This window comes from Zootoca vivipara, chromosome 10 (genome assembly GCF_965207765.1).
Source record: "Zootoca vivipara chromosome 10, rZooViv2.hap1.1, whole genome shotgun sequence".
Taxonomy (NCBI): domain Eukaryota; kingdom Metazoa; phylum Chordata; class Lepidosauria; order Squamata; family Lacertidae; genus Zootoca; species Zootoca vivipara.
This window is the reverse complement of record NC_142593.1, coordinates 8,654,724-8,675,832: the sequence shown is the minus strand read 5'-3', so window position 1 is coordinate 8,675,832 and position 21,109 is coordinate 8,654,724. Positions and strand designations below refer to the sequence as shown.

General features: G+C 45.2%; 1 protein-coding gene across 1 annotated transcript; it reads left to right on the top strand.

The window, feature by feature from the left end:
* The first annotated feature begins 75 nt into the window (after positions 1-75).
* Positions 76-4,301, top strand: LOC132592791 (protein FAM240B-like). Its single transcript, XM_060280032.2, has 2 exons — positions 76-240; positions 3,876-4,301. Exons 1-2 carry the CDS (start codon positions 101-103, stop codon positions 3,955-3,957), a joined length of 222 nt encoding a protein of 73 aa, XP_060136015.1. The 5' UTR covers positions 76-100; the 3' UTR covers positions 3,958-4,301.
* Positions 4,302-21,109: the final 16,808 nt, after the last annotated feature.

Sequence of the window (21,109 nt, the reverse complement as noted above, 5' to 3'; positions counted from 1 at the left end):
AGTAGGCCACAGTGCAAACTGTATTGGAAGATGGAAAACTGAGTTAACTCCTAATTTGGTGGGTGGGAGGGAGGATTTTGTCCTTCTCCTTTACAGAAAAATGAACAGTCAGTATATCCGCCATGAAGTATTTGCCTCTGAGACTGGGGAGCTGAAAGACTTCTGGGAAAAGACCATTGAGAAGCAGACTCAGCATTTTGAAGCTGAGAAAGACCGCAAACAAAGAAGTGCACTAGCACGGTAAGTATGTGATTTGTGCTTCAGATGTTTTACTTGGGATTTTTTTTAAAAAAACTGAAAAACGTTTTGAGCCCTGCAATTTGCTATTTAACCATCTCCAATGACCAGGGGAGCCTCACAAAGTTGACATTTTTAAGAGCAGGTCAGCTGTGCACAGCCAGAGTTGCCAAGCGCTTCCCTACCTGAAACCAAGAATTATTTTGGCTGTGTCTGCTTTAAGGAAAAACCTGTGAAAAACAGAGTTCCAGTTGCATGCACACAGAATAATGATTTGCGTTTGAAGACACACCCCCCAACCCCCCTCCAAAATAAATCACACAGGACACAGAATATTTGTTTAAGGTTTTTGGCATTAATTTGTCCACAACTTTATTGATTACAGCATGTGAGTGGTTGCTTAGGTGTTGGTTCGGATTACCTGAAACTGCACTGGCAGGAACAGGACTTACAACTGGAACCTCCAGAGGCCAGTAAGGGAAAACATACTGGGGGAGTACAGAGGCAGATTTCCGCCTCTTAGTTCACCCCAGATGCTCCCAGGAACTCTGGCATGGCCTGACGCCTGAGAGGGGATCGGACAGAGCGAAACGAGCCCCTGGATTCCTTTAACGGAATTCCCTAGCAGCAGCAAGAAAAATGAGGGGCAGGCACAGCCAATCCATAATCCCCTCCACCAAAGAATGAACCAATGCCTAACCTTACAAAGTTGTGACAAATTGCTACACGGTAGGCAAAAACCAAATGGCACCAGCCAATTAGCCAAGAGGCAAAATTCCTACCGGGCCCCTGCTCCAAGACAGACGACCCCTAGACAGCCATAGCAAGGTCAAAAACACAACCTTAAATTATAGGGAGGGAGGGCAGAAGATTCGCTGCACGATGCGAAAGAGAAAGTACTTTGCCTTGTGCAGCCCCTTAAATACCCCCTTAGTTGCCAATCAAACCCCAACTGACAGAAGATTTCCCGCAGTAACAAAGGGGCAACCAATTAGGTGCGAAGGTCATCCAAACAGGCCCACCCCAGCAACAAGAAGGCAGTTTGGTGATCTCACTGCAACACGTGGCTCTCCATGATTTGGAGGACCCGATATCCCAATGATCCAGTTTGCAGCCTTAGGCCCTGCAACCATTTAGCTTAGTATAAAACGCAACTGAGGGCTTCAGCCTCTAACTACCACCCTACATCAGGAAGAAAAGGACAGGAATCTCTTCTCACACCTTTTAAAGACACTTCCAGGACTTCAAAAATGTGTTAAGTACTTCAATCACTGATTGGGATTTGCAATTAGTGTGAAGTTGAGAAAGTGGCTACAGTTCTAATCCCATTTTAGTGGATTCTTGTCTTCTCTAACTGCCCCTTGCTCAGAGAACACAACATAAACATAGTCTTGCCTTTCTCCTTTGACCAGATAAAAACTTCCTTCTTTTCTGATGAAAGCCAGGCACAGAAGCTACCGTACTTTATTTTTCTATTTTTTTTAATTAAGGATTTTCTTGGTTTACAGAAATATGTGCAATGTCTCTCGTAACATTTTTACAGATCAGTTTCAAGCTACCGTACTTTATATGAATTTTCTTAAGCAAGCTCAAGTGTTCACTGTTCTTATCAAAACAACATCTGATTTCTGTATCTCTGTCTCTGCCAAAACTTTTAAGAAATATATCTCAGTTGAAATTATTAGAAGTGCCTTGGGTGTTGAATACAGATCCTGTCCTACTCTGTAGCAAATCCTCTCAGTTAAGCAATAAAAAAATTCTTCAGAGAAGGTACATGGGAATCACAGGGCTTCGTCTAACTGATGATGACTAGCACTGCAGCAGGAGTGAGACCCTGTGGCTCTCCTTACAGTGGTACCTTGGTTCTCAAACGCCTTGGTACTCAAAGAACTTGGAACCCAAACACTGCAAACCCAGAAGTAAGTGTTCCAGTCTGCGAACTTTTTGTGTGTGTGTGACTGTCTGGAACCCAGTTCAGCTGCTGATTGTGTGACTGCAGTACATTGTTTATTGCTTTCATTTTATGGATCAACAGTCTCGTTAGAAAGTAAAAATACAGGTTAGATTGCTGTTTTAGGGGTTGTTTTTTGAAAGTCTGGAACGGATTAATCCATTTTGCATTACTTTCTATGTGGAAGCACTCCTTGGTTTTGGAATGCTTTGGTTTTGGAACGGACTTCCGGAACGGATTAAGTTTGAGAACCAAGTTACCACTGTATATGGAGTCCTTCAATGATCATGATGAGCTGAAATCCAGCAACATCTGGAAGGCGACATCCCTGCTTTGCAGTGAGCCAGGCTCAGAGCTAGCGAAAAGGCGAGCCTGCTAGATAGGGTTGCCATATTTTTCGGTTTACTTGCCGTAGATCCAGGACAAACCAGTGGGAATTCCCAGCCCCCGGACATCACTTTGCCCTAGCAGCTACAGTCGAACCTTGGATCTCAAACACCTTGGCTCCCAAACAAATCAGCTCACGATTAATCAAAACCCGGAAGTGAATGTTCTGGCTTTCAAACAATTTTTGGAAGCTGAACGTCCGCGCTTTCAGAAGCTGCACTTTGGTTTCCGAACGTTTTGGAAGTCGAACGGACTTCCGGAACGGATTCCGTTTGACTTCCAAGGTATGACTGTACTCCGGTGGCAACAAACAGACAGGACGCCCTCAGCTCGTTCTTCAGCCAGAAGCATTCAAGCATTCAAAAGAGCACAGAAATGGGAGCCACTTCACATGCCATGCCCAGCTCACTAATTCCACCCCAAACTTTTCTGCAATGAGTGTGAGGGTCTGCCTTCAGATGTATTTTAAAAGTTGCATAGTTGCTTATCTCCTTGGCTCAGAGGTCGCATAACTCCATGCCCTCTAACTTTTCTCCGATGAAAATAGGGACATTCTAAGGAAAAGGGACCCAGGTGGCGCTGTGGTTTAACCACTGAGCCTAGGGCTTGCTGATCAGAAGGTTGGCGGTTTGAATCCCTGTGACGGGGTGAGCTCCCGTTGCTTGGTCCCAGCTCCTGCGAACCTAGCAGTTGGAAAGCACGTCAAAATGCAAGTAGATAAATAGGAACCGCTACAGCGGGAAGGTAAACGGCGTTTCCATGTGCTGCTCTGGTTTGCCAGAAGCGGCTTTGTCATGCTGGCCACATGACCTGGAAGCTATACGCTGGCTCCCTTGGCCAATAATGCGAGATGAGCGCGCAACCCCAGAGTCGGTCACGACTGGACCTAATGGTCAGGGGTCCCTTTACCTTTACCTTAAGGAAAAGCAAGACATTCTGGGATCAAATCAGAAACCAGGACGGCTTCTATCAATTCTATAAGACTGTCCCTGGAAAATAGGGACACTTGGAGGGTCTGATTTTCATCATGGCCACAATCAACCTGGGGAAGCAAGAGTTGCCCAGGGAAGACACTAGCATTGCTTTGTAACAAATTTAGCATACATTTAGAAGGGGACACATGTGCAAACTCTGCAGGAATATTTCCTTTTTTAAGATGCAGTAAAAATAGAGAAGAAATCCCTTGTGAATGTAGCTAAGGAACATCCCCAAGGATGTACCATGAGGTATTTATTTTCTAATGAGTTTCTCTCTGCTAAGCAATGCATATACTAACCTTCCAAATCTTTCTTCCAATTAGACTCAGGAGTGAATGGACAGAAAGGCTGGAGAAAAGGTTAAAAATGCTCAAAGAACAAGAGAACGAAGAAGCACCTAACTGAAGAGAACATTGTGCATTTTTATGTATTTGAACGGAACACTGACTGGAACTGAAAGGAGAAGTGTTTGTGTTCAGGTTGAGGCAGAGCTATAGCATCCAGCTTGCATTCACTTAGAAATTTCACTGACTTTACAAGGATGAACGGATGGATGTTTTATTCCTTTGTGTCTCTTAGACTATTTGACTTCCTGCTTTAGTTATCAAAAAGTTACTAACCCTACATTCCCCACTCCCCTTCCCCTGGAGCTTTCTTGCCAATAATATTTCAGTAATCTAACTCTTGAATTTTTGTAGCAATTGTGGGGGTTTGAGTTTCTAGCTTTTTAATGTTGTTTGTTGCCCTAGGATGCCTTCAGGCAGAGAAGCAGCTGATAAATACGATAAATAAATAATCTTCAATTTGCATTTTTGGACACTTATTCTCATGTTAGCATTTTTGGCTGATATGTCATTTTGCAACATTTCATCAGAATTGTGTGTGAGGCCACAAATAGATTTGCTAAAGAAATCAAACATCGTTTATTTCTTTTATTTATTTATTTATTTGCCAACTTAACAAAGGAAGGACATACAAATAAACTGATTACAATTAAAGGGAGGGGAGAATGATTATATAAAATGAATATTTATTTATTTATACCTTGCTTTTCCCCCTGATGGGACTCAAGGTACCTTACACATTAAAAAAAAAACAACCTAAAAACATTGAAATATCAATGATTAAAATGCAATTAAACATTGATAGAATTAAAACTATATGCATATATAAAATCTGTTTAAAACATACTGATAATCAGAATGGTAAAGGAAAAGGACTCCTGGGTGGTTAAGTCCAGTCAAATTCAACTTTGGGGTGTGGTGCTCATCTCTGCTTTCAGACCGAGCACGCCAGCATTTGTCCAGGTCATGTGGCCAGCATGACTAAACCGCTTCTGGTGCAACAGAACACTGTGACAGAAGCCAGAGGGCACAGAAACGCCATTTACCTTGCTGCCACAGTGGTACCTATTTATCTACTTGAGCTAGTATGCTTTTTAACTGCTAGGCTGGCAGAAGCTGGGACACCACCACAGCGCCACTCGCATCTCAATAATCAGAATAAAAACAGCATGGCACCAGTGCTTTAATTAAAAACAGTCAGTTCCTCTTACCAGCTCACACTAGGTAAAGGTAAAGGGGCCCCTGACCATCAGGTCCAGTCGTGTCCGACTCTGGGGTTGCGGCGCTCATCTCGTTCTATAGGCCAAGGGAGCCAGCGTTTATCCGCAGACAGCTTCCGGGTCATGTGGCCAGCATGACAAAGCTGCTTCTGGTGAACCAGAGCAGCACACGGAAACGCCGTTTACCTTCCCACCGGAGCGGTCCCTATTTATCTACTTGCACTTTTTGATGTGCTTTCGAACTGCTAGGTGAGCTCACCCCGTTGCAGGGATTCGAACCGCCAACCTTCTGATCAGCAAGCTCTAGACTCTGTGGTTTAACCCACAACGCCACCTAGGTCCATCAGCTCACACTAAGGATGTAATAACTATCAGTACATCCATTTTAAGTTAAACATACAAATTAACATAATTCCTCCATTTGTTCAGATAGGTATGAAATTGATGTTTATAAAAACATGTTTAAATATAGCCAGGGCATTAAGGTCTTCAGACTATTTTGTGATAGACAGGGAGTGCTTATGTTTTCAGAGCCCACATATAAGTTTCTTGGTGACCATAGGAAGTCACAAAATCAGCTTTTATTTTCCTGCCACTAATCCCCATACTGTGGGAAAATAATTTAAAAGCATCTGCATATATCGAGGAATTTGCCCATTCAAAATTGATATGGACGGCAAAGAACACATCACTGGAGAAGCCCACATCATGGGCCTTGAGATGTTAACCTTGGTTTCAGATGGCGCCAAACCAGGGCTTAGCCCTGCATGCTTGCTCTTGCATGCATGCTTAGCCACTGTTTGGTCCAAAATTGCAAGCAAACCAGACAAGCATCACATCATGTGGATTTATTTACTTTTGAAATGACTGTTCATTGCATCTGTATAGCCACCCCATAGCAGCAGGCGTCTGCTAAATAAATAATATGAAAACAGACAGTGCCGCGCCTTTCATGCTTCACAAAAGTCTTTTCCAAACTCTACAGCAACATGTGAAAAGCAGAAAATGACAAGGAAGGCAGAGGGGAGAAAGAAGGATATTTGAAGAGACATTGGGTGGGGGGACATTTCACTGGTTTTCAGGATATTTGCTCTCCTACAGCGATAACCAGAAGGCAGACTGAGATCTACTGGTAGTTTTCTGGCTGGTTTGAAATAGATCAGTGAAAATTTCTCATTCCCAGTTGTTTAATACTGTAACGACAACAACAAAAAGAAACCCGCATCCCTAAAAATACAAAATATTGCTGAAATTAAGAAAGTAAAGGCAGGGGCTTTGAGTGTGGGTGCATGTGTGGAAAGATTGTTGCCTTTTGGTACTCAAAACAAATTCCTGGGCTAAGAATATAGTCATTCTAAGTGCATTCAAAGCCCTTTGTGGCTTAGGGCTCTCGTATTTACTGGACCGCCTCTCCTGGACTATGCCCCACAGAGGACCTTAAAGTCCATGAATAACCATAGTTTAGAGGTCCCAGGACCTAAGGAAGCCAGACTAGCCTCCACCAGGGCCAGGGCCTTTTCAGTGATGACTCTGACCTGGTGGAATGCTCTGTCCCATGAGACTAGGGACCTACAGGACTTAACCTCCTTCCACCGGGCCTGTAAGACAGAGCTATTCCGCCTGGCCTTTAATTTGAACTCAGCCTGATCTTTTATTTCCCTTCTCTCCCCGCCCCCCAACTTTTATACTGTACTTTATGCTGCTTTTATGTTGTATTACAATTACATGTCTTAAATTTGTTGTTAGCCGCCCTGAGCCCGGGTTTCTGAACCGGGAAGGACGGGGTATAAATAAAAATTTATATTATTATTATTATTATTATTATTATTATTATTATTATTATTATTATATCTCTGACACCTGGCTTCAGTTGGTGGATAAAGTCTGTCGCTCCTGTTTCCCATGTGGGAGGAAGAGGAGTGCGGGGGAGCGCACTGCCCTCGGCAGCGCGATCCCGGTGGGGTACCATCGCAGCTGCTCCCCCACCCGCGCTGGGCGCCACGCCCCACAAGTGGCGTGCCACACCCCCAGGACATGCGCCACGCCCCTGTGGGTGGTGCACCACGCCCCTGGGACACGCCCCAGCCCCGCCCGCTCTCCGCTCCCCCCCATGTCGGAGCATGAACCTCCACCACTGTGTCCACTGAGGCAGTTTTCACTCAACCTGACATTGTAAATAAAAGACTATTGAGTTTGCTTGTAGAGGATGAATACTATCAGGTCCTTGATGTTAGTTGGAGGGGTCAAGGTCAGGTAGCGACCAGGTTCCAAAATGCAGCAGTCAAAGACTGGGAAGGAATCACATATTGGTAGCAACTTCCAGAGCAGCTACTAGTTGCTTAAACTGAAGCATATATTGAGACAACAGCTAAAACATAAGAAGGCCCTGCTGGATCAGACCAATGACTTTTCTATCATTCTAATAGGCTATCCTTTTCTCACAGTGGAACCTGTTGTGTATTAAAGTAATAGCACAGCCAAGTATGTATTGTAATATTTTATTGTATTACAGAGTTTATTTGAATGTATAAGTTCCATCGGGAATGTATATCATTTGCTGGTTCAGAGGGCAGGATTTGGATCCGCTGCTGGATTGGTTTACGCTGGAGGGAATCCTTGCCATTGGTTCCTGCCAAAATGTATCTTTTCCCTGCTAGTTCTCTGTTACTATATAAGCCCCAGTTTTCCCCATTCCCTGTGTTCTGGCTCTTACTTGTTCTTTGAATTAAAGAGATGTTGTACCAGATCCTCACCTCCTGTTTCTTATTTGCACTGAGCTGAAATCACTGAAGACCCACTACACAACAGAACCCTAGAACTCTTCCCTGCCAATGAGAGACAATACTGAGCTAGATGGGCCAATCGTCTCACTTGGTATGCGGCAGCTTCCTCTACCTATACGAAGAATGGGGATTGGCTCGTGCTGGCTAAAATCAAGCTCTTGGGTTCTTTAGACATCCATAGCTCTTCTTGAAAATAAATAAGCATTTGTATGGCGGGTATGCAGTATTTGGTGATCAGACTATCACCCTGCTTACTTTTCTTCTTTCATTTCCCATGATAGGAAATGGATTGCGATAGGCTTGACACAAGTTAAATGAGAAAATTGAAACCAAACTTCTTTGATTAACACCTTTCTTTCACTTTTCTTTATGAGGGCACTAGAAACATATTTTATTGTGGGGTTTAACTCCATTTTCATTTTTGCCTTGTACTTCACCTTTAATGTCTGGATGAATTATTTTAGAACTAGATTACACAATGGTAGATTTAGGGCTCAGGGTCATATTATCTATATTTATATAAGTACCAAAATCCCAAAGTCGATATCTTTTCTTTTCCTTCTTTTTTTCCAAGGGTATCTCACTTGCACTTTTATAAATTACGGAGAGCAAAATAGTACATCCCCACCCCCACCCCAGTAATAAATACAATTTAAGATCAATCAGGAAAAAGGAGCTAAATTCAAGTCTAATATGCCACGAAAGAAACTTAATCAGCAGCAGGAACATTACTCAATAAAATCTAAGGCAAGTTGAAAAGACAGGAGTATAAATCTTTAATTCATCTTGAAGGTCCTTATAAAAGAAGCAAAGGAAGCAAAGACAAAACTTGCAGTCCTTCCCAAAACATATATAAGACTTAAAATAGAAATCCCAAAGGACCATAAGATTGTGGTCATCCGCCTACTAAAAAGACATACCGTGTTTCTCCTAAAATAAGACGGTCCTCAAAAATAAGCCATGTCAGGCTTTTAATTAGTAGAATAAATATAAGACATCCCCCGAAAATAAGCCGGGGGTGGGAGCCGCTTCGGGGAGCGCAGCGCAGCGCAAAGAGCCTGGTGAGAGGCAGCTGCGGCTGCAGGTGAAGCCCGGGATCTGCGTGGGCGACTGGGGGCGAACGCACTGAGCGCTGCGGCGGTGGCGAAGAGGCGCCCGATCAGCCCGCTTCTCAGCTGATCGGGCGCCTCTTCGCTACCGCCGCAGCGCTCAGTGCGTTCACCCCCAGTCGCCCACGCAGATCCCGGGCTTCACCTGCAGCCGCAGCTGCCTCTCACCGGGCTCTTCGTGCTGCCGCTTCGGGGAGCACAGTGCAGCGCGAAGAGCACTCTTCTGGTGCTCTTGTGCGTGCGTGCGCGCGAGGGAGAAGTCCCCTTTTCCTTACCCAGGTGCAGCAGCAGGAGGTTACCCCCGCGAGGTGGGCAGTCTGTGCTCTGCACACACACACACACCGTTTCGCCTCGCTCCGTCTCTCCCCCCTCCGCAAAGACACCCAAAAAAAAAAAGACATCCCCTGAAAATAAGCCGTGGTGTGTTTTTGGGGAGGAAAAATAAATATAAGACGTGTCTTATTTTAGGAGAAACACGGTAGGTTCAAAGGTGCACTGCTCTCAAGATCACCTTGGCTTATTTTTTTGGACCATGGGTTTGATTTAGGAGGGAATGAAGCTGCCCTGTACACAGAGAAGTTTAAAATGGATGTGCGCATGTTATCCACACAGCGTTGTCCTCATCCAAGTGGCAACACACACTCCCCCACCCACATAATTTACGAAAGAGTCAAACCACATGCCAACATTGCATGACTCCTTAGTAACACGTCCATCGGCTGTACAGGATGAAGAATACATCCAATCTGATAGAAATGGACTTGGTAAATCTATGAATGTTTGGTAATATTGCCGTTGTGTGCCGAGGTCCCCAAGCCACCCTCAAATAAAACACAATTCACACAGAATTTTTGTTTAAGGTTTTTGGCATAATTTTTTGGCCACAACTTTATTGATTACAGTATGTGAGTGGTTGCTTAGGCATTGGTTCGCGACTATCTGTTCCCACCTAGAGATAGGAACAGAACTGACATCTGCAAGCCTGCGAAAGTCAATAAGGGAAAACATTTTGGGGAGAGAATAGAGCTGGGTGCATAGCTGCCAAGTCTCCCGTATTCCCTAGGAAACCCCCATTTTTCCAGCCATTTCCCGCTGGCAGCCCAGATTTTTAAAAAAACACCCATAAATCCCCCGGATTCTTACCAGCCCGGGGAGGCTCCTTCTGCGCATGTCTGGAATCTCTGGACATGTGCAGAAGCGATTTCTGGCGCTGTGGCCATTTTGGAAATGGACAGAGCATGCATAGAAGCGACCTACAGTGCTGCTCTGCCCAGTTCCAAAATGGTCGCAGTGCGACTTCCGGCCCTGCAGCCATTTTGGAAATGGGCAGAGCATGCGTAGAAGTAACTTCCGGTGCCACTCTGCCCAGTTCCAAAATGGCTGCAGCGCGACTTCCGGTGCCGCGCTGCTGCCGATCCCGGATTTTTCCATCTGGGAGTTGGCACCTATGGTTGGGTGCCAGACCCTCACCTCTCCCCAAATGCTCCCAGAGGCTCTTGCATGGCCCTAGCCCCTTGACAGGAATTCGGGCAAGAGCATGGCGAGCCCCTGGATTCCTTTAACGGAATACCCTTGCTGCAGCAGCATTGGAGGGGCAGTCCCAGTCAACCACATCCCCTCCACCAACCAAAATTAACCAATGGCTAACCGCAACCTAACAAGTTGTGACGATTTTGCTACGCAGTAGGCAAAAAACCAAATGGCACCGGCCAATCAGCCAAATGGAAAAATTCCTACCAGGCCCCTGCCCCAAAAGCAGACGACCCCATGACAGCCATAGCAAGGTCAATGCAAACAGCCCTAAATATAGGGAAGGTGGGAGGGTGATCTGATGCACGCAGCGAAAAGACGCAGCTCAATGCTACACACAAGGAATAAATAGCCCCTTGGCCGTCAATCATAAATTGCAACGTGAAATTCTCCCCAACAACCAAGAGGTGCCCAATAAGATTTGTGGCCATCCAAACTAACCCACCCAGCAACAAAGGGATGTCTTGTTTGCCCCCACCGCAACACGTGCTCTCCATAAAAGAGAACACGCTTTGGCATACAGCATCCACAATGGAGGGCAGAATTGGAATCTTCTGTTTCTTTGCTTTATGTCTCAATTTTTTATTTTTCTTATTTTTGAGAGGTTTCTTTAAGGCTTCCTCTGTGGAAACCTTATCATTGTTCCCTTCTATAGAGGAAGATTAAACAATGTTGAAAACAACTAAATTAGATATGGAAGGGAATAACTAACAGCACTTTTACATTAGATCATTTTGGATCTAGATGAATCAACACCTGTGGATATGGGGGGGGTAATAATTGGGTTGTGGCAGCTATGCATGAGAATGAATGCTAGTTGACTCGTCTTAATTATGATTATTAAATGTTGGGTAACTGCTAAAAGTTGTCCTAGGGCCACTGGGAACATCGATGGCAGTCTCTGGAATCACGACAAAGGCATTGTGTCAAAACTGTCCTGGTGTTGTGCCAACAGCACAGGCAGAACTGCTGGTGCAGATGCTTAGAGTCACAGCACTAGTTAACATTTTCATTGTGTTTCTTCTGAGGTTAGCAATTGTAATTTACAATTTACTACAGCCATATTTTCAAATTTAGGTGGTAAAATGTGTTGTGCAAAATTGAATCTCTGTGTGTGTGTACGCGCGCGCTCACTTTTGCAGGAAATTGTTTTGACTGATAGACACCAAACAGTGTTCCTCTTAATTTGATATGCTCATCAAGATTTATGTAAGGAACTGTAGACTTTTGGCCTTTTCTTAGAAAAAAATTTCTACTTGTTCTTTGACTAACACAATGCTATGCATCTATGATTTTGATCGCCAGTAAAACACACTTATCTTCCTGCCTTTTATTGTTCCCTCATTCTTCTGGCCATGACCCCACAGTATTAAAAGTGCTTACTTGCGAGAAAGCAGAGAGAAAATTCAAACAATCTCCTCCATAAAATATGAATGTAATAAACACACATAATAAAGACTTGTCTGAATCCGGCTTCTATTTCTGAGCGCTATATCGTGTATTTAGCAAAAGAATAGATAACTCCATTTTATTGTCGTGTACTGAGAACCTTTCAATAGTATGGACAACAGCAGCCAAAACAGAACAATATTTTAAGTGCTTAGCAGACAGAGCTCTCTTAAGCATTTAATTGAATCTACGTCTGCCTCTATATTGCTCATGACCTGTGCCCTGCAGCCAGAAATGGGTTTTCTTACACTTGTTTTGTTGTAAAAAAAAAAAAAATACATCAGATGTGACAGTGCTTTGAACACAGATGACCTACACAGAAACCAGAGCAAAGTCATTTCTTGATACTGCAAAGCCAGCCTTGGCCGGCAGTCCAAGAGGCGAGTGATGAACTTTCACATACCTGACACAGAATATACGCTTACTTGAGTATATTGGCTTAAAAGTGTACACACAACATCTAACGTGCGCCTTGATGGCGTCATCCGGTGGCCACATGTAACATACTGTTCACTCTGCAATTTACTTGTGTCAATTTTTGTATGACTTTTCTTTTGAAGTTTTAAAAAAACTAGTAGTGAGATAAAGGATAGGGCAGCTCCAGACTTCCCTGAAGCCTGACACATCTTGACGATCAAAAACCTACGAAAAGCATTGACACAGATTCACTCATTCACTAAAAAGCAAGGACATTGTTAAGGCTCTCACCTTAACTTCTACAATTCCTCTGTTAAAGAGTTTCTACAGCAGGGGTAACTAATCATTGGCCCTCCAGCTCCATCACCAACCCCAACGGTCAGAGTAGATGGAAGCTGTAATCGTGCATCTTCTGGTTAGACACCCTCTGTTCTACAGTCTTAAAAGTTAGACCTTAAATCTTAGGTTCCGACCTCACTCCCTTCTAGCCTAATTTTATTCCTCTGAAGGCTTGGAGTGACACTGACATGGGACTCAGTGCTCTGGGTTGGAAATGATGGTTTTCTGAGAAATAGGAAGTGTAGGAGGCAATAGCAAAATTAATTGTTTATATAAAATGATGGAAATGAATGCACACACCCACAGTCACACACACACACACACACACGCAAAAAAGTGCAAGTCAAGCCTCCATTTTGCCCATCAGCAAACATGGTAACCAAGGACTGGTAATATTTGCTCTTGGGCACTTCCATGATAGATTCTTTGCATTGTGTACCCAGACACAGAAATACAGAACAAGAAGATGTAGTGGTGAGTGGAGGAATAATGACTGTGGTGGGGGAGAAAACATGGCATGGTAAAACACATTGGAATTGGCAATTACGGTAGTGTGTCTCTGAGAAACTGGATACAGTCAGAATCCTTTTGAATGGATGCTTGCCTTCGCTGGCTGCCACCTTTAGCCAGGGGTAAATATTTTTGCTTCCATCTCTGCTGCTTCACAGAAACAGGGCCGTCTTAATTTAAGCATATCCAACACTGTGGTGCAAAGATCCCTTCAGTGCCCCCCCCCCCGTTTCCCAAAGGTTCCCCAGAGTTGTTGACCTTTTTTTTAGGGAGCTAACACCACACTTACACATTATCTCTAACAAGCCCTTAGACCAAAATAAAATGAAAAGGCAGAAGAAAATCCAATGAATTCCTCATTCAAGTCTTGGCAGTTCTTCTAATTCAAGCATCCCCCAAACTTCGGCCCTCCAGATGTTTTGGACTACAATTCCCATAATCCCTGACCACTGGTCCTGTTAGCTAGGGTTCATGGGAATTGTAGGCCAAAACATCTGGAGGGCCGCAGTTTGGGGATGCCTGTTCTAATTCATCCTCATTATTCAAATCACCACATATCAAAAAGTTAAAGCAATCACCAGTTTGTTGTTCTTTAAATAAATTAATAAAGACACAGACAATGAAGTTCCCGGCCAATTTGTGTTTAAGTACAAAGCTGATGTTTTCAAATATTGTGGGGGGGGGGTGTAAAGCAGTGACATCCTGAACCTAAAAAGGACCCAAAACCTGGGTCACAAAGGCTGCAGCCCTAACTGCACTTACCTGTGAGTAAGCCCTGCTGAATCTAATAGGACTTTACTTCTGAGTAGACAGTAGGACTGCAGCAAGAAACACAGTTGGGAATTAGGGCTCTCTGTTTTATGTCTCAGCCAGAGGAAAATGTAATATTGGAGATTAGGGAGAAAGGAATACGAATAGATTGGGGGGAGGGGGCTGCCAGAGACCAAAAACCACAGGTGGCAAGACAAGGCAGACTTCCTGGGGTGCAAGTCTCACACTCATCTAGCCCAACCCCCTGCAATGCTTTTTAGCTTGCATTGATCTCAAAAACCTTCAGTGCCTTTTTTTTAGTTGGATAGGCAATTAACAGGCTTGTTTCACAAATAAGGGAAAAGGAGGGTTTCTGGCTTGGTTTGGCTTGCCTTTGCGTACACACGTGCTAAATCCTGTCTGTGGTGCCTACCCTCATCCCCAGTAAAGAGGCAGGAGTCAGGAGTATGGATTAAAATTGGCCACAACTTTATTGAATTCAAAAAGTGGGAAACTTGGCTCAGGCCTTGGCAGGTAACCCTCTCAGCCCCTGTGGCTGAGGATATGAAGGTTGACGAGGCCAGAGAGAGCGGACTGTAAAGCGCAAACTTACACAGCATGCCCTCCTCTGACCCCATCTGGGAGTTTGACCTACAAGCCGCTGCTCCAGGGCCAGGGACTCCCGATTTTAGCCCTTTTTAGATGGGCCCCTGCAATGCCGCCGCATGAAGATAGACAAAGGAAACCTTGCCAAGGCCTAAAAACCGCCAAAGTTGTGACGAATTGCTGCGGGGAAGGCGAAACCTGCCAATGCAGGGAAATTCCTTCCCGGTCCTGAATACAGCAACCAACTATGCCGCAGCAGCGCCCGCTCACCTGTAACGCAAAACGTTATGCTGTAAAGAAAACACTGTTAGCCTGGTGATCGCTGCCTTAGGAAGGAATTTGTAATTATTATTGTTATTATTATTTTGAAAGAAGAAAGTTAACGGAAACACTGTTAACCCGGTGATAGCTGACCTAGGAAGGAAATTACAAAAAGGCAATTAAATGAGGGAGGGAGGGTGGGTGACTGGAGCAGGAAGAAGGACAAAGAGGCTTCGCCACGGTGCTCCTGTCCCTTTTCTTTGGCCTTACTCCCGCCCCCACTGGCCAGGTGCCCTTTGTCTTCGCTGGCCGGGTGGCAGGTCATAGGCCAACGCAGCAAGGTAGGCGTCACCAGCCAGGTAAGCCCCGCACGGTGTCGCAAACCTCGCCCACCTGAGGGGAGGGGTGAGGGCGGATATTGTTTTAGTTTTTAGCATGTGCTTAGTGCCATAGTTTCAGGCTGTGAGCCATCCTGATATCTATGGGTGGAGGGCAGGAAGAAGAAGAAGAAGAAGAAGAAGAAGAAGAAGAAGAAGAAGAAGAAGAAGAAGAAGAAGAAGAAGAAGAAGAAGAAGAAGAAGAAGAAGAAGAAGAATGGTGCTGTTATTTTTCGCAGGGTGTAAGGGCACTTGTTGGCTTCTCATGAGTAAGAGGCTTCAAACTCCGTAGCTGGTTTTTACAAAGTTTTATTATATACATATGTACATGGCAGAGCCAAAAAGTCCATGACTGTCTACTCCGAATCAGAATCCGGAAGTGGCGCGCGTCTAGATTGATGCCAACAAAGGAACCTGGGAGCCCTCAGTTTCTGCTTTTGCTCCCGACGTTTGTCCCCCCTGCGCTCCTGGGGTGAAGGGGCTGGGACGTTGCCTTCCCCCCCCCCCCCCCGAACTACTAAACTGTTGGGCAGGTTCTCTGGTTTCTGACACTTCTCCCTCTACAGCGCTCAGGTCCGACACTTCCAACCTTCCCCACTGCTCCTGTGATCTGTTAGCATCCCCTGAGCTTTCCTCCGCTGTGGGAGCCTCAGCACCACCTTCCGGGTGATGCTCTAAAGCAGCAGCGTCTCGGAGGCCTTCCACTGACCCGCTGGGCTCCCTGCTGACCCCTGGTAGTCTCCTGACACAGGGCTTGGAGTGAGTGGGTGATGGCCAGCTGCTGGAATGAATAGGGTCGGTGCTAAATGGCCTGGCTTGCTTTACAACCCCTAGGGAACTTGTTGCTGGGGGGGTGGAGAAGGAGCCCACCGAAGAAGAAGAAGAAGAAGAAGAAGAAGAAGAAGAAGAAGAAGAAGAAGAAGGAGGAGGAGGAGGAGGAGGAGGAGGAGGAGGAGGAGGAGGAGGAGGAGGAGGAGGAAGGGAGGAGGCTTCCCTTCTCCGAGATAGAGTTGCCGTAACATTAAACACAGGGCAGGATTCTGGGGAGAGAGAAAGACCAGGGCAGCAGCTGCTGCTACTCACAGGATGGGCAAGGGGACCCTGCAAGCAGGGCTGCAAACCCAGCATGGAGGCTCTGCAGCTGGCTAGAGGAGGAAGAAAGAGGGCAAGTCGGAGGGGTCTCTCCTTCTCCTCCTCCTCCTCCTCCTCCTCCTCCTCCTCTTCCTTCCTTCCTTCCTTCCTTCCTTCCTTCCTTCCTTCCTTCCTTCCTTCCTTCCTTCCTTCCTTCCTTCCTTCCTTCCTCCTCCTCGCACTCCACTTTCTCCTCGCCACCACCCGCCTCCCTCTTCCCACAGGGCAGGTGGGCGAAAGAGAGAGAGAATAATAATAATAAATAATAATAATAATAATAAAAATTATTTATACCCCGCCCTCCCCAGTCAAAACCGGGCTCAGGGCAGCTCACACCAATAAAATTACAATAAAACATAAAAAGCAATTGATTAAAATACAGATTAATATACAGTATTAAAATTAAAAATTTAAGTTTAAAATGCAGCTGCACGCCAGCCAGTCATATAGTTGGTGGGCGCAGCTTCCATCCTAAGCCTCTGCAGGGATCACTCTCCTCCCACAGAGGCTTGGGAAGGAAGCTGCATGCCTGACAGCCATATAGTTGGCGGGGCACAGCTCCCATACTAAGCCTCTGCAGGGATAGCTCTCCTCCCGCGGAGGCTTGGGAGGCAAGCTGCACACCCACCAGCCATATGGTTGGCGAGGCACAGCTAGCGAGTGAAGGGAAAGGGGAGGCCGCCGGCAAAGCCACACAGCTCCCCCAGAGAGGCCAGCGCCCTGGCACAATGAACCACTAAGCCCTATGGGAAAGACGGCTCTGCACAGAAACTCTTTTTTTCCTCTGCAGAAACTTAGGCTTGGCTTTTAAGTGAAACACTTTTTAGACTCATTCCTGTATTGCCAAGCCATGCAATAACTATAGCTATGGTCTCTCTCTCTGTGTGTGTGTGTGTGTGCGTGTGTGTGTGTCTGCATGCTCAAACATTAGCATTTTCTCTCTCTGCTGTACTCTTGGAAATCATAGTGCATGAGGACTCTCCCCTCCTGGTTTCCAGCAACTGGTATTCAGCATTTCATTTCTGTCTCTTCTTCAATGAAAAACCTTGACTACAGCAGCAATCTCTTTCTCCCCCCCCCCTCAATCATCTGAGGGGCAATCTGCCCTCCCTAGCCAATCTTGGAACTGATCCTACCATCATTTGCTCCCTTTCTTCTGAGATCCCAGTTGCTGCAAGGATTGAGCTGCCTGCACACTCTCCTGTGCATTTTTTTACAAAAAGTGCCGACCAAAAATGTCCTCACAGCTTAACTTCCCACACAGAGAGAAACCCTGTCTATATATCTATATCTATAACTGACAATCAAGATTCTAGATAGGGAGCAGAGCTAACCTCTGCCCTGGCGCTAATTGCATACGCCTGCGTCAAAATCTCTCGGGAATTAGATGGAGCGTGCCGGTTGAGGAGTATGCTCAACCCAATTCCTAATCGGCTGCAGTTGTCCATATCCTGCAGGCAGGATTTAGGGCGATTTAAAGCTGACCCCAAAAATATCCCCAGGTCTGATTCAAGAACTCCCTTCATATGTGGCCAGATCTAAATTTCCATGGAAGCTAACAGGAAGCTAACAGTTGATTGGCACAAGCTTTGGAGCAGATCTTTTTGCCTCCAAGGGGGAATGTGACAGCTGGGCTGCATGTCACCAGTATCTGCTTACGACTCATTATCTGTGCTCAGCAGCTCTTTGCCGGCTTGTCAGGCCTCTGTACCTTCTCAGCTGCAGCCTGAGAGGGCAGAATATTATAAAGACAAAACAAAGGAGATTGCAGGCTTATGTGTTAGGTTAACTCATTTCAGAGCAGCCATGTATCAGATAATAAAAATGGGAACATAAAGAAATCAGTGAGGGGCGGATTAGGATTAGATAGGTGGACACTATCTCTGACTTATGGGTTGCTATAAATAAAAATGCAAGGGATTATTGCAGCAAAAGCCTACCGAGTTGGCTTTAAAAAAAAGCAAAACTGGCATTGTTTCTCAGGTATTCAATAGGGATTATTGAATAGTAATTGAATAGGAATACAGTGGTACCTCGGGTTATGAACACAATTGGTTCCAGAAGTCTGTTCATAAACTGAAGCGAACTTTCCCATTGAAAGTAATGGAAAGTGGATTAATCTGTTCCAGACGGTTCGCGGAGTACTTAAACTGAAGCGTTCATAAACTGAAGCAAACTTTCCCATTGAAAGTAATGGAAAGTGGATTAATCCGTTCCAGATGGGTCCGCGGAGTACTCAACTTGAAGTGTACTTAACCCGAAGCATGAGTGTAATTGGTTCCGGAAGTCTGTTCATAAACTGAAGCGTTCATAAACTGAAGCGAACTTTCCCATTGAAAATAATGGAAAGTGAATTAATCCGTTCCAGATGGGTCTGCGGCATTCGTAAACCGAAAGTTCGTAAACCGAGGTGTTCATAAACCGAGGTTCCACTGTAGTAATTGACTCCTCCTTGGTTATTTACTCTATTTTATACTGTCCCGTTGCTCGGTCCCAGCTCCTGCCAACCTAGCAGTTCGAAAGCACATCAAAGTGCAAGTACAGTAGATAAATAAGTACCGCTCCGGCGGGAAGGTGAACAGCATTTCCGTGTGCTGCTCTGGTTCGCCAGAAGTGGCTTTGTCATGCTGGCCACATGACCTGGAAGCTGTACGCCGGCTCCCTCGGCCAATAAAGCAAGATGAGCGCCACAACCCCAGAGTCGGTCATGACTGGACCTAATGGTCAGGGGTCCCTTTACCTTTTATACTGTCCATATATACTGTCTTCCTTCCTAAGCCCTTTGGCTATCAGTTTGTGTTTGCTGAACTCTCATTGTCTTTATTTTTCACCTTGCTACCTCGTGTTATACTCAACGCTTGCTTGGCTCAGTTTATTGGTCAAACTGCTAGTTGACAGAACCAATAATGAAATGCAATATATAGTCTTAGCATCTTGTGCCCCTTTTGAAAGAAACTGGGAAATTGCAAGATAGAAATTTAAAACAAACAAATCAGATGAAGTAAACCATTATCTATGAAAGCTCTTGCAGCAATAAAGTAGCTTTTAGCACTTTTTGACATTTTTCTAATAAAGGTCTTTCTGCCCTCTAAGGATCGTTTCATGCAGAAACATTTCCCCCTTGATCTCTTGCACCTATAACATGAAGGCTGATACACATTCCATCTGAATAAATTGTTCTCTTTTCTTTCTTAACCAGTGTTAAAAGTATTCATGAATGTTCACAAAAATGCCATTAGCACCATATTGGAAAAATCACATAGATTGCTCACTGTTCTGAGACCTGCTGCCTAATGTATGATTAGCTCACCTACTATTAGGTCACTCTTTGTGAGTATTTATTTGGTTTTTTAGAACTTTTTACTCTCTGCTTGAAAATGAGCCTGTTTGGAGTGCCTCTCTCCCCCCCACCCTCCCCCATACAACAGGTGGCCAAACAATAAAAAAAAATACCTTGACTATTTAATCACATTTGCTAGTAAACTGCCATTGGCCTTTACTGCTGCCCAAAGTCAAAACTTTCAGGATGCAAAGCACTCTTGCTACGGTAATAACTAAGAGGTCTCCCACAGGAAGAGTTCTTCTGATTTCTTTTGCTTCTCCCTCCACCTTAAATCAGAATTTGGAATAGCATGGAATCTGCCATGTTGCTCCAACTGTTATGCACCTACATCTGTTGAATCCCATCAAAAGAACATAAGAAAAGTCTGCTGAATTAGGCCAATGGCCCATCTAGTCCAGCATTTTGTTCACACAGTGGCCAATCAGATGCCTGTGGGAAGCCCAAAAGCTGGAACTGAGCGCAACAGCATTCTGCCCACCTGCAGTTCTCCATCCAGTCATACATTGGAAGTCGAATGTCAGACGTTCAGCTTCCAAAAATAGTTTGCAAACCGGAACACTCACTTCTGGGTTTGCGGCGTTCAGAAGCCAAAACGTTTGAGAACTAAGCTGTACCTGGTATTCAGAAGCTCACTGTCTTTGACAATGGAGGTAGAACATTCATACCAGGGGACAGTGCATACCCAAATGCAGGGGTCCCCAAACTAAGGCCCGGGGGCTGGATGCGGCCTAATCACCTTCTAAATCCGGCCCGCGGACGATCCGGGAATCAGCATGTTTTTACATGAGTAGAATGTGTCCTTTTATTTAAAATGCATCTCTGGGTTATTTGTGGGGCATAGGAATTCATTCATATTTTTTTTCAAAATATAGTCCGGCCTTCCACAAGGTCTGAGGGGGACAGTGGACCAGCCCCCTGCTAAAAACGTTTGCTGGCCCCCGCCCAAATGCATAGACCTTCCCCTTTCCCCCAGCCTTCTTGCCACATCCTGTTTCACATCACTGAGCATGTGTGCAACTCACAAAGGGTGGCGGGAATTTTGGAAGAGTCAGCCTCCATACAGTTGTGGAACCATAATCCATTTCTTTCTGCCGTTGTTCGTTCAGACATTGGAAATCTGTGGCCACCCACTCTTTTGCCCACAGTAATGCATCCCTTTGCACCTCCCTTTGATAGAAGGGGCACCTGCATCCCCCCCCACAGCTGGGTGGGAGTTGCACTCCATCGAAAAGCCTGACAATAATGAAAATGAGGTGGCGCTGTGGGTTAAACCACTGAGCCTAGGGCTTGCTGATCAGAAGGTCGGCGGTTCGAATCCCCGCGATGGGGTGAGCTCCCGTTGCTTGGTCCCAGCTCCTGCCAACCTAGCAGTTCGAAAGCACGTCAAA